The 14,291-nt window shown below is 40.0% G+C and overlaps 1 protein-coding gene across 3 annotated transcripts in view; it reads left to right on the top strand.

Annotated features, from left to right (window-relative positions):
• Window positions 1–14,291, top strand: part of Oprm1 (opioid receptor mu 1) — a 59,762-nt gene that overhangs the window by 35,345 nt on the left and 10,126 nt on the right. Inside the window, exons 2-4 of one of the 3 annotated variants that reach the window (XM_057761646.1) lie at window positions 1,538–1,890; window positions 2,695–3,215; window positions 12,953–12,970. In XM_057761646.1, coding sequence (XP_057617629.1) covers window positions 1,538–1,890; window positions 2,695–3,215; window positions 12,953–12,970 — 892 coding nt within the window. Of the gene's footprint in view, window positions 1–1,537; window positions 1,891–2,694; window positions 3,216–6,197; window positions 6,243–12,952; window positions 12,971–14,291 lie in introns of those variants that run through there. The other 2 variants (XM_057761644.1, XM_057761643.1) reach the window with 2 other exon arrangements.

Genomic DNA, 14,291 nt, shown 5'->3' with positions numbered 1-14,291 from the left:
GAATTTGAGTGCATAGATACTAACTGGGGAAAGCAATAAGTGGTATCTATGTGCGGGATGTATTCTATCATCGATCTAATTTATTATTACAAATGCTTTTGCGTATCATCCATACCTCATCATTCAACTTTCTGTTTGCATGCAAGACAAACAACACTTCTTGCTATTTAGCCAAGAGAGGAAGTGTATTCTATTTTTAACTGGGTGCTCAAAGTAGATTAATATACCACAGCCAAAAACTATATGTCAGTCACTTCCTATTGACAAATTAATGGATTATGGAGTTGGGGTATAATCACACAATGACAAACTTTTTAGCAATATAAAGGAAAGGACTTTTGATGCATAGCCAAAAACTGATTTTGATCACAGTGATTTCACAGATATACATATGTCAAAACTTGCCCAATTGCACTCACTATTTATAATTTCTTACATGTCAATGACAGTTCAATAAAGATCTTAAAAATAAAGCCAAAAATGTCTTAAATTTCAATCACCACTGGGTGAGGGCTTATTCATCATCACATACACTTTTCTTACCTCCTGGCATCTGTATTATTTCCCCCTCATGCTCACTGCCATTTCCTGGTAGAATATTACTCTTCAGAATGCCAAATACATTCATTGAACCATTTCAACTCTATGCCTTGAGTAGAGTTCTTATTCTTCTTCTAGAATGGTCTACTTTTAGCATCACATTCTTCTTTGAACTTAAAGACAAAATGTTGGCTTCTGGAATGCTTTCCACCTTACTTGTCCCTCACCTGCTCTATTTACCAAGGATTATTTCCATGCCCCATATCAGCCAGTGCAGGGATGTATCTATGATATGTATCTATGCACATGCAGAGGTACACATGTCCTTGTACCACAATAGTGTTCAATAATTTTAAATCTCTTCATATAGCTGAAATATTCTCTTATATGCAGAGTATAATTATCCACTCTCTTGTAGTTCCCCATGCCAATTGCACCAATCACAGCAATTACTACATTAAAGACAAGGAAATGGGCTAAGTAAAGCAGTGCACAGAACCTCGGAGTTAGAGGTAGGAGGTTCATGAGTTCAAGATAATGAGCTCAGCCGGGTGGTGGTGGCGCATGCCTTTAATCCCAGCACTCGGGAGGCAGAGGCAGGTGGATCTCTGTGAGTTCGAGGCCAGCCTGGTCTACAAGAGCTAGTTCCAGGACAGGAACCAAAAGCTACGGAGAAACCCTGTCTCGAAAATAAAAAAAAAAAAAAAAAAAGCCAGTCTGGGGTACATGAAACTGTCTCAAGTAAATAAACAACACTTACAATTGTCATGTTTTCTATTGTAATAACTATTTTATAGAAAAGAAAAGTTGCAATTAGGGAAATAACTATTTATCTCATGGGAACTCGTTGATAAAAAAAAAATCAACTGTTACATTGACAGAGTCCTGGGTCTACTCTTAGGGTCTTCCACTAACAACTGATGTTTTCTTAAGGCAATGACACCAGTCGTTCAGGTGGTGTCTCTCATAATCCCTCCACTCTTCTCCTGTTTCCTAGATACACCAAGATGAAGACTGCCACCAACATCTACATCTTCAACCTTGCTCTGGCAGATGCCTTGGCAACCAGCACACTGCCCTTTCAGAGTGTCAACTACCTGATGGGAACGTGGCCCTTCGGAACCATCCTCTGCAAGATCGTCATCTCGATAGATTACTACAACATGTTCACCAGCATATTCACCCTCTGCACCATGAGCGTGGACCGCTACATTGCTGTCTGCCACCCGGTCAAGGCCCTGGATTTCCGTACCCCCCGAAATGCCAAAATTGTCAATGTCTGCAACTGGCTCCTCTCTTCTGCCATTGGTCTGCCTGTCATGTTCATGGCAACCACAAAATACAGGCAGGGTAAGGGTGAACATGGGCCTGAGTCAAGTCTAGTCTGATGTGTTGGTGATATCCTGAGCCAAGTAGAATTCATGGCACAGTATCTTTGCTGAACTGTACTTTCAATTAAGAAATTGGTTAATTAATTAACTACAATAATAAAAATAATAAGAAAAACTAAAATAATAAAAATAATAAAATGCCTTTAAATATATTGAAACAGAAAGATTTCTCTATAATTACAAGCCTTTTAGATATGTTAATAGGAACAAAGTCTACATATTGCTGATTTCTCTGAACTTACTTCAACAATATGTTGAGTGCATGGGAGCGTAGCTTTTCCAAACGTAATTTAGGCTTAAGTCCAGAGAACATTTCACTGAAGCTTGCTCTAAATTCTCAAGCAGTTGACAAACTTACCTGTCCTGACTTAGCAGCAACTGTCGTTCCGAAGTGGAGGGGAAACATTCGGTAGCAGGAAACTCCTGGGAACCTGGGACGATGGTTATAGCTTTTATAACAGCATAAATCCGACAAGTGCCTGATTCATCGCAAAATGCACATAACTCTTGCTTCATAAAATCTTAATGTGATACACGTTGACAGAAAAATGGGAAATGTAGGAAGGGGAGAAAAGGAAGTAAATTCTCTGTCATCAATAAGTGAGTTTCCTTCTTAGTTTCCTTCTTCCCTCACACGTCTGTGTAAGCAACAACCTTCACTTAGCTCAGGTCAAAGCTATTAGTAGACAAAGGAGCAGCTTCGGTACCTAATGCTATAACTAAATGTCGCTGCTAATTTTCCTTGAAAATTCTTTTCTTCCAGGATCCATAGATTGCACCCTCACGTTCTCGCATCCCACCTGGTACTGGGAGAACCTGCTCAAAATCTGTGTTTTCATCTTTGCCTTCATCATGCCAGTCCTCATTATCACCGTGTGTTATGGACTGATGATCTTACGGCTCAAGAGCGTGCGCATGCTGTCAGGCTCCAAGGAAAAGGACAGGAACCTGCGCAGGATCACCAGGATGGTGCTGGTGGTCGTGGCTGTGTTCATCGTCTGCTGGACCCCCATCCACATCTACGTCATCATCAAAGCCCTGATCACGATTCCAGAGACTACCTTCCAGACGGTTTCCTGGCACTTCTGCATCGCCCTGGGTTACACAAACAGCTGCCTGAACCCTGTTCTTTATGCGTTCCTGGATGAAAACTTCAAGCGCTGCTTTAGAGAATTCTGCATCCCAACCTCCTCAACGATCGAACAGCAGAACTCCACTCGAGTCCGTCAGAACACTAGAGACCACCCCTCCACGGCTAACACAGTGGATCGAACCAACCATCAGGTATGTGCTTTCTAAAATTACATGTAGCTTATTAAAAAATACATCACCTGGTAGAAATCCAATATTTAAAACCTTTAGGAGATCAGTTACTGGGGAATTGAGGCCGGACCCAAAAAGAGAGGGAGGAGGGGACCAAGTTCTTATCATGATGTCAGAAAGATGTGTCACATAAATGTGCTCAATATATTTGAACATGTTTATTTAGGTATAAAAATGATGACCGACCATCTATCAAGCTGTGAAAAGTTACTATCCTCCTAGCTTTGTCTTCTTTGCAAAATTAATGGCTGTAGTACATCATAGATGTAATTCTCCTTTGGAGTACTTGTTTCACACAGAAACTTTCTATGTCCCGACAATATCACACTAATATCTCTGCCACTTAAAAGCCAACCACACTCCAATTCTGTTGTTAAAGAGCCTTATCTGCTGTGGTTATAAATACAAAATAGTCCCAAAAATCAATGTCATGGAAAAGGAGAAAAGGGAAAAACAAATCAAAGTATACCCATCTCTGTATTTGTTAAGAGTTTGGTTTGTAATAACTGGTGTCTGACTAGAGCAAATGCCAGAATATTGCTAACTATTATGTTAAAATCTATTTTAAACACTGTCCATACTATTTGGAAATTATTTAAGAATGATTAGATGTTTGGACATGTGTTCCTTCCTATGTCCAGGAGAGTCCCAGGAAGATCCAAGATTTATCCATGATATTATAACCATACAAGAAATGAAGAAGTTATCTCCAATACTCTCAAAACTTCCTAACTCACCACTTTGCAATAATTTGACATCTAACCTAAAATGTCAGTACACGTATGACTTAATTATCAATAAATTTTAAATAAGTGTTCCAAAATGCTTACCGCACCTGAAAAAAAAAATCACAGCATATAAAATTTTATAACACTAAACTGGAGTTCAAGACTCCTGTGAAATAAATGCTTGGGTCAAAATTTTGGGTCAAGTTTATTTTCTCAAGGGGCAGGGCTATGAGGACAGCAGCTTTATACAAGCGACTTCAGAATCCATCAGAGGAGCAGCCAGAGGAAAGCCTTGACCATCACAGTGGTAGTTGTTCCCACTTGCTGTCTCTTCCTCATACCCATCTCTCCATGTCCCTTTTCACCCCCAAACTGCGACTACCCAGCCTAGCCAAGGCTCCATTTTCTAACAACGTCATAGTTATGTAATACAACCGAGATGAATTTGCCTCAGGAGACATGGAATCCTCATACCTAAATGAGACACATGGCTAACATAAAACATGTGAGCCAGTTCCCCTGGAGAGCATGTGGTAATGGTGGCGGATTCATTCCCATCACAAAAGCAAGTATTAACAAATTTATCTCCCTGTTTCCAGTTTGAAAATCAAAGCCATAAAGAAATAGGTTTCTGCTCTGCTTCCCCACCTCCCCATGTCTCCCTCTCATTGTTATCCACACTGACTGTTTCTTTTTCTAAGTGGTCCTTCATGTTTCATGGCTTTCAAACTCTTGTGGGTCACTTTAAAAGGGTTAAGGATTTAAAATGATTTTTTTCTCCAACCCATGGGTAGCCTATTAGAGAACAGAATTTGAAACTATCTGTCCCAAGCTAGGATTCAAATCCTTTGCATTGAAACAGCTTACTTTCATTACAGAAAAGGATGGAAATAGGGAAGCTTGGGCTCTTCCTCCCTTCCCCAAGTGCCGTGCTGGGTCTTTCCTCCCTAGTTTACAGGGGCGTGGCTGATTGGTAGCTTCCTGTAGGGCCCTGCCTGACCTACCCTGTCCTTCCTCTAATGGAAGCATAGCCCCCAATCTCTCCAGTTTAGCCCCTATCTGACTTAAACAAGACTGCCATTCAGCTTCTCCAAGACTGCCTTTGACTACCTTCCAAACCCAGTGTTTGCACATCAGAGTGGTTCTTGCACAGTCAGAGAGTAGAAGGGAAGCTAATTGGAGAAGTTCTGTCCTAAGTAACTAAAAGGTTTGCTTTAGAAATACATCCAATTAGCACTTATCATTATCACTGCCTCTGTGGAGCGGCGTCAGCATCAGATAACAGGGAAGCACATTAGCCTGGAACTGGCTGCTTCCCAGAGGCCCAGCTGGGAGAGCTGGACCAAGAAGAGAAGCTGCAAGGAGCAGAAAAGATGCTCTGACATATTTGAACATTAACAGAAATCAAAGCTGTTTGTCACCCATCTCTCCCAGTATGTCTTTTCTTTAGGGTCGAGGCAGTCATGTGAAGATGTCTGGGATGATAGGAAATCCTATGGTGGATATTTTTAGGCAGACATTCCAATCAGATCTGAAGGAGGTCTGACTATATGGCTATGCCTATGTGAATCATTAGATCAGCTCAAACAGAGTCCAAATCTGATGAACAGGTATTCATCAGATCTGTTGTGAGGAGGCTGCTATCTTGTTTCCCAGCCACCTGGCAGCTCAGACCCAAAATAATCACACAGAAACTATATTATTTAAAACGCTGCTTGGCTCATTGGCTCTAGCGTCTTATTGGCTAGCACTTATATCTTAACCTATTTCTAGTAACCTGTGTATCGCCACATGGCCGTGGCTTACCAGGTAAAATTCCCAATGTCTGTCTCTGTCAAGGCTACATGGCTTCTCTCTCTCCACCTTTCTTTTCCCAGCATTCAGTTTAGTTTTCCCCACATAGCTAACCAAGTTCTTCCCTGCTATAGGTCCAAAGTAGTTCTTTATTAGCCAATGGTATTCACAGCATACAGAGGGGAATCCCACATCAGTGTTACTGTGAGTTTTGTGTTTATTTGTTCATTTGTTTAAAATAGCCATATTGTTAGGAAACAAGACTAACTGGATTGGTGTTAACTTTTTAGTTAGAAGTATGAATAGTTTGTCATGGTGATCAATGTTTATGTTCTGTCTGTTTGTGTTTTCTCCAAAAAAAATATATATTATATTCCACGTGTCACACGTCAAGCACATTAGTCAACTTCCCATTCTGCAGACCAGAGATCCAATGTCAAACCTCCCGAGAGTGTCTGTATTTTGACAGCTATCGCTGAGGCCATGTCCACACAGCACAAAGTGAAGTGACGATGTGGCAGTTACCAAGGTAATTTGATAAGCCATACAAGAAATTTCTATGCCTGGCATAAATTTGGAGTCACACATTCTAGCTGAAGGCATCTAATTAAGTTTTTCTTGTACAGCAAAATATTCCCAAACCTAGAGTCTAGAAGCAGTCATCTACACAGACTACAATTGTGTCATATATGAGTACTTTGGGCCAGGCTTGCCTGTGCTGTCAGTTTTAGCTGTTCTCACTCAAGCCAGTCCCTGTTGGGACTATCAGTCCCCTCATCTAAGACAACCACAGGAGGAGTAGCTGGATCCATAGACTCATCCTCTAGAATGTTGTCTTAAGCTTGTATTCCTCATGGCCACAGGTTCTGAGGAAGAGAAAAGCGAACAGACTCAGGTCTGGTGACAGAAATAGACAGTGTCCTTGGGAGATGACTCAGTGGCAAAAGTACTTGCTACACAGGCATGAGGACCAGAGGTTAGGTATCCAGAATCCATATGAATACTGAGGGGCAGGAGTCAACAGCCTGCCTGTGGTTGCAACCCTCAGAAAGCAGGAGACGGGTATCCCTAGAGAGAGCTGGCTAGAGAAACCAGCTGTGTTAGTGAGCTCTTGGCTCATTCAAGAGAGCCTACCTCAATTAATCATATGGAAAGTAATCAAGAGAGACCCCCAATATCGACCTCAGGCCTCTGCATGCATGCATACCCACCCACACTTACATAACTCTTAAAGTAAATGGCAAAGTTACATCCATGCTTTCTATCAACCTAGGTTTGGATGGCTGGGAGGGAAAGGGTCTAGCTCCTGAAGACAGGAACTCTGGTCTTCTTGTGAGGAGATGGAGAGAGGGAAGAGGAAAGGTCACTGTGGTCACAGTTGTTCAGGCCATAGCAAACAGCCACTCCATTGCTTCTGACAGCAGGAACACATCCATCTTGCTTCTTCTTGTACCTCTGGTATCTATGTAGCCCAGTCCCTGAAATATTAAAAAACATTCCACAGATATCTACAGAATAGCTGAATAAGGGGAGAGTTGTATTTTACAGAGAAGTATTTGGAAGACCTCTTTCTTATATAACCAACTGTAACTCAAATGACACCATAACACTGAAATTTGGGGTCCACCCTTCAGAAACAATGATGAGTAGGCATTCTCTACCTCAGCCCACGATATTCTAAACATAAGTTAGACTTTTCAACTTGTCTTCTACATTAATTTTTAACAAGATGCTTTAAAAGATCAAGACTTGGACTCACTGGCCTGAAGAAGTCTTGTCACTGAGAATGGGGAGAGGGTAACGCTCTCCTCTGGACTTTGTTCATCCCAGGCTCAGCGTCCTGGTCCCTCTGCAGCACCCACGGTGGCTTTATGTTCAGTGTGCCACCTTTACAGCTTTTTTATCTTGATTAGGTGGAGCCCAATGAAAGCATTTATGTTCCATCTGTTCCTGTTACAATTGAGTTTCCCCACCCACGTAGCATCCTGCTGTCCTGATGAACTGGACAGAACACTTGCCACTATGGACTGCGAGTAACATGAGTCTCGTTCAGACCTGAAATGTCACTATCCACTCAGGGCTTTTCCTGCCTGATTTCTACCCAACCTTACCCTTTAAGGCACTTTATACTTGATACCTGGGTGATTTTGAAAGTGTTTAACATCATATAAGGCGAGGGGGTAACTCTGTTAGGTCAATATGGCTATTATTTAAATACAACAACTATAACCATAGAAGAATGCTATGATACTTTCCTATACCAACATATAAATTAAAAGATGATTGTGCATGGTCCAGCACATCTCTTTGCCATAGCATCTCTGACAGAGAAAAAGAGGACAAATGCTCATGGACGTTAAATACAACACCCAATAATCAGTAACAGGTGTGCTCTAGACAAGAACCACGGGTTTTAAGAATAATTGAGAACTGTTCTCTTCTACCCCTCTCACCCCAATATTATGCCTCTTTCTGTGAGTGTGGTATGATGATAACCAGACATTCTCTGCCTTTATGCTGAACTCCAGACAACACAGGATCTGTAAGATATCCTTGAAGAAATCATGGCTCATTGTGTGAGGCCAAGAACCTGAATTTTAAATAAAAATACTATACCAAAATTTCTGATTTAAATAGTGGGCAAAATGATTGCTGTGCAACCATGAAGACCTGAGTCTGTATCCTTAGCACCCACATAAACTCCAAGTCATGTGGCACGGATCTGTAATCTCCAGGTTGTGTGACACATGTATGTAATCCCTAGGTCATGTGACACATATCTGTAATCTCAGCACTAGAGGTAGAGAGGCAGGCAAATCCATAGAGTGGAGCTGAAACAGTAAGCTCCCAGTTAATGAGAGGAAGAGGCCCTATCCCAAAAAAATGAGTTGAAAAGAAATAGAGAAAGACCCCTGACTTCAACCACTGACTAACACACACACACATACACACACATGTGTGCATGCACACACAAACGTGTCCAATAGCATGACCATGCATTCATAGAACATATACACACACATATATGCACACATGGAAAAAAGTTATACCTTTTCCTTCAATTACTACCATATTTGATGAGCAATTGTTATGTTTTCTCACCAAAGGAAAATGTAAGATTTGTAAAATAAGACCCAGTAATACCACTTTTGGGTATATATCCAAAGGATGCTCAATCTTGCCACAAAGACATGTGCTCAACTATGCTCATAGCAGCATTGTTTGTCATAGCCAGAACATAAAAACAACCTAAACGCACCTTGACCAAAGAATGGATAAGGAAAATGTGGTACATTTACACAATGGAGTACTACACAGCAGAAAAAAAAAATAATGACGTCTTAAATTCTGCAGGCAAATCAATGGAGTTAGAAAACATCATTTTGAGTGAGGTAACCCTGACCCAGAAAGACAATTATCACATGTACTCATTCATAAATGGTTTCTAATCATAAAGCAAAGAAAACCTGGCACAAATCACAATCCCAGAGAACCTAAACAACAATGAGGACCCTAGGAGAGACATACATAGATCTATTTTACATGGGAAGTAGAAAAAGACAAGATCTCCTGAGTAAATTGGGAGCATGGGAACCTTGGGGGAGGGTTGAAGGGGAGGGAAAAGGCAGGGAAGGAAGCAGAGAAAAATAAAAATCAATAAAAAGATTTATAAAATAATATAGTTACCTTTGAAGACAAGCAGTAATTTTTACCAATGAGCCTTAACTCATGCAACAGCAGTAAAGTTAATATCATGTTAATTTCTTCTCATTGGTATGATAAGGTCACCTAAACCCTCTGATTACCATTTTGAAGACATTTTCTTGGCAACCCAAGCATCTCACTCCAAGAAGCAGGCCAAATATCAGGAGAGACTTGCATTGGAATAAGCTATGAAACTATGGTCTTCTCAGAGAAGAAAATGCAAAAGCCTGATCTTAAAAAAGAACTACATCACTATCAAATACTGGATTCATGGGTTTTTTTGTAGGACATCTGTGGAGAGCTGATTTGGGAAGAAAATGATTTCAATTCCATGACAAAAGCCCGAAATGAGAATAGCTCACAAAATTACAGTACTGGACCACATTAATGCATTCTTTGTGAATGAAACCAAAATGGCTTTTCTTTCAGCTCTTTGGTTCAAAGGAAAATGGTTCAATCATCATGTGTGTGTTATAAATGAGTGATATATATATATATATATATGAAACTAGAGTTATCTAGGCTTACACAAAGGTAAACTACAGATAACAGAAGCAATTAGTATGTTCCATCATTTAAGTATAATAATGCTAAAATATTGTTTAATTAGAAATATGTCTATTTGCATACTTGGCTTTAATAACATTTATAGATTTGGTTGTAGCTAGGAAAGTATATTATTTATTCATATGCAGTATGGATTATGATCTCTATAACTGTAGAAAAGAGTGTTTATGGATGAATGTAACCAGTGTCATAGTTAAAATGCAGTGACTGAGATTTAAGTCAAACTACAATTAATTTTATGACCCAGGCTGTCAATCAATGTGGCTCGATATCAATCAATCAACTTCCTGGCTCTCTCCATTTTGTTTTATGGTGATTTTGATGTGTATTTATTTTTGACAGGGAGAGTTTTAAAGATTAGATGAACAGTTTACTAATATCTAATTTCCTTGTGCTTCCTTTTTCCCATTATTATACATAACTCATAAAATAGAGCAACTCTCTTTTTAAACTACTTTTAAATTAGATGTTGTTTTACTTGGCTAGAGTTGAAACTAAGGTAAATACTTAATTTGCAACCATCTTTGATGAAAACAAATTTACTATTTTGAAGTTTCTTTGAATTTTGTGTGTGTGTGTGTGTGTGTGAACATTACCGTATGTGAGTACTATACCCACCATGGCCAGAAGATGGCATCAGACATCCTGGAACTGAAATAACAGGAGATTACTAGTGGATTTCTGATAAAACTATATATAATTTTCAGATCTCTATGGAACACAAGCTGAACGTGATAACACAGTCTGAAATAATTGGGTCCAAGAATAGATGTATAGAAAATATAATCTGGGTTATTTGTTTATAGGACAGAAGGGAATGAGGAGGGCAAGAGAGGAATGGGGAAAGATAGGGGGAGAAAGGGAAGAAAGAAGGATGGTTAAACTGTACATCCATGTTATGTTACAAGCCACTACTTCTTCTGACTATTCTGTTTTCCATGCACGCACCAGAAATCTCGTGATAATATGTATGGGATCCAGCCCTGACCACCCGGGTTATGCCTCTTTCCCCACATTATCAAGTCTTCATAATAATCAAGAAGCTGATTTATAAATAAAGGAGAAATCATCTGCTTCTTTTGATTCAAAGAGACTTAAATATCCCTGGGTTTTAGGGACTTTGGAATATGTGTTTCTTTAAAACAAAAGAAACAGGTGACTGGTCTTTGTGCTGAGTTAGGTGCCCTCAAGATAGGTGACAGGCCAGCAGAGTTTATGAAAGATGACTTTAAGAAATAATATCTTAAGAAAAAGTCTTTTAAAAAATTTACAAGCAAATATAATTAATAAATTATAGAGTTAATAAATACAGAATGGGATATGACTTTTCTGCATTTGACAAAGAATCAACTGTTTAACATTTGTTACAACTTACAGCTAAGAATACCTTTCTTTTTGCACTTTCTTCATTATGATTTCAGCCAAAATGCCAGCATATTCAAAATTTCCTCATTATTACTAAATACAGTCTCATTCAGATCCCATAAACTTCATATTACTTTGAGTTTCTCTGTCAGAGAAAATGACCTACAGCCTTAACCATTATTCAGGAAGAATTAAGGGCCAAGAAGGTGTGTAGTTAAAACTGGGAACTTCTGAATATGGCCAAACCTCCTGGTGATAGCAAAGCCTTGAAGGATTTGATGAAACACGACTCATGAAACATAAATCTTAACCCAAGGAGAAGAGTCTCTGGCGTATCAGGGAAATAGAGTGCCAAGATTAATGGGAAAGAGCAGAGCACTCAGCAAATACCTAGCGCTGTAAGCTTGTCCCAGAACCTAGGGCACAGAGAGAAGAAGCAGGTGCCTTGAGAAGAAAGATTGCTTATGGCAAAGTTACAGAGAATGAAATCAACTGCCAGATGGCACAGCTGGGTGAACTCAATGGCCAGTGTTTTAATACGATTTGAGAACCTCTACCAGTATCTATAACCTCATACTGTGTTTAGTTCTGGTCTGAACTTAATGATGTCATGACATAGCTTTATAAAATTTTATCTCATTGTATTCTTAGGAGCCCCGGTCAGTAGAGAAATGGCATGAATAATCCAACTGATTAGACAAGGTTCCCACAATACTAGAATGCAAAACAAGAAATATAGAGGTTACTAGAGGAAATATGTAGTCCAAAAATTGAATTACGGAAACAAAATGAGTGTGAGAGTAGATATTTCAAGACCTCAGAGAGGGTCTTTTTATTGAGCTCTACATTTTTCTCTGCTCCCCTCCCTCCCTCTCCCCTCACCCTCTTCAACCCTCCCCCATGACAGGCAGCATGAACCAAGGCACCTAAGCCATGTGACTAGATCAGAAAGACAATTCTAGTACCTGGGACTAAAGAAATGTTAGCCTCACACAGGCAGACCTCACACTTCAGTAATGGAATAAGCAAAGTAGATAAGCAAGCAAAATGATGGAGGGAGTCAAAATACCTTCATGTAGAAGTAATACATTGTGCACATCCCATAGTCAGAGAGGCACCTTGCTCTATCAGACTTGACAAGCCCACCAGAGACCATCAACTCTGAAGCTGTGAATCAATCTGCCATTCAATGTCTCATGAAAATAAATAGCAATGTCTCAGAATTCCAGACAGTCACCAGAACTCTAAAATTGATTATGAAAACTCTCATTCCCATGCATTTTAATAAGTGTTCTGAATGCATCTATATACAAGCAAAACCATAAACTTTATTTCTCTGAAAGCCAAGCAGGTTGTTCTTTGTTTGGGTTTTTATTTTTGTTTTGCTTTGTTTTGAAGCTTACCACTCTCTGGCTGTAATTATGAGGGAAACAGTCTGTGTAGCTTTAGGATATGTTTTTGTCTAATTAAATTGCATGTTGCTAAGAGTAAGCCTTATAAATGACACATTTTTTTGTTTTGGATACAATATCTTTGCAGAAAATAGATTTGTTTTGAAAAGGCACATACACAGAGCTGGGAGAAGCATGCCAAAGATACTATATCTCCTTATGGCAAATGCAAGCATGGGAAGCGGGTACCATGCTTCTGGTGCCAAACCCACTGACAACCCTTAGACCGAGTACTTTCCATGCTGGTGGCTGTTGAAGGGACTGCTTCATGACCAGAAGTTAATTGGCCTCATTTGCCCCAGAATTAGAACTTAGTTGATGACATCATTCAGATTCTGGGGCCAGCGTCTCTTAGTGAACCAAACACATAATCACTTAAGATTTCTTCTACTGCAGAAAAGGTGTAGTGTAAGGACAAAATTCATCCCACATTAAAAGCAGGAGGAAGCATCCGGAATATCACACGAAGATCCTTTAAACTACAGGGTTCTCTGCCACTGATTGACCATATTTGGTAAAAAAGTTGCTGCATTTTTTGTCTGTCTGTATAACTGATGATTTGAATTTTTATAACAAGGACTGGGAAAACTACTCAGTTGGTAATGTGCTTACTTTGTTAGCATGAAGACCTGAATTCAGACCCCAGAACCCACACAAAAAGGCTAGACATGGTGGTGTGCATTCTGAAACGTAGCCAGATGGGTCCGTGGGAATGTCTAGCCATCCATTCTGACCTAATAGGTTGACTTGAGGGTCACTGAGAGACTCTGCCTCAAATAACAGTGGGTAGCACCTGAGGCATGACACCCAAAGTTTCCCTCTGAGCTCCACATGCAAGTGCAAATGTTCTTACACAAGGAGAGAGAGAGAGAGAGAGAGAGAGAGAGAGAGAGAGAGAGAGAGAGAGAGAGAGAGAGAGAAGGAGAGGGAAGGAGAAACAGACAGACAGATGGACAGACATGGGTGCTTAAACAACTTTCTTGCCCCAAGTTGCATTAGACCTAATGGGGAATGAGTGGTAGTGAAAGTGAATCTAGGGACCTTAGAGGAAAGATGCACCATGTCTATAAACTTCTCTCCTGGAATAGAATGTCCTGTGCACAATCCATCTGCACCAGTGTGCTTTAGAAATACTATACAAAGCATCTTGTCCCCACATCAGAAAGAGACCTATACTGTATAATCAGAAATCAGTTGAAATCCCACTATGCCTGACTCAGGCAATGAGCCTTGAAGAAAGGACGAGCGCCTGTTACTTAGGAACACTGAGATCTTTGCCTATGAGTCATCGACTCTAAATGGTTTTTGTTTGATTCTGGTTTTATGATTTCTCTAATGAATGGGGTTTTTGAAGTCTATTACGGGCAAACACTGATCAGCTTCCAAAGGAACCGATTCAGTTACTGGCTTCAGTTTCAACTTTTGAT

Source organism: Chionomys nivalis, chromosome 2 (genome assembly GCF_950005125.1).
Source record: "Chionomys nivalis chromosome 2, mChiNiv1.1, whole genome shotgun sequence".
NCBI lineage: Eukaryota > Metazoa > Chordata > Mammalia > Rodentia > Cricetidae > Chionomys > Chionomys nivalis.
This window is presented reverse-complemented; position numbering and strand designations above follow the sequence as displayed.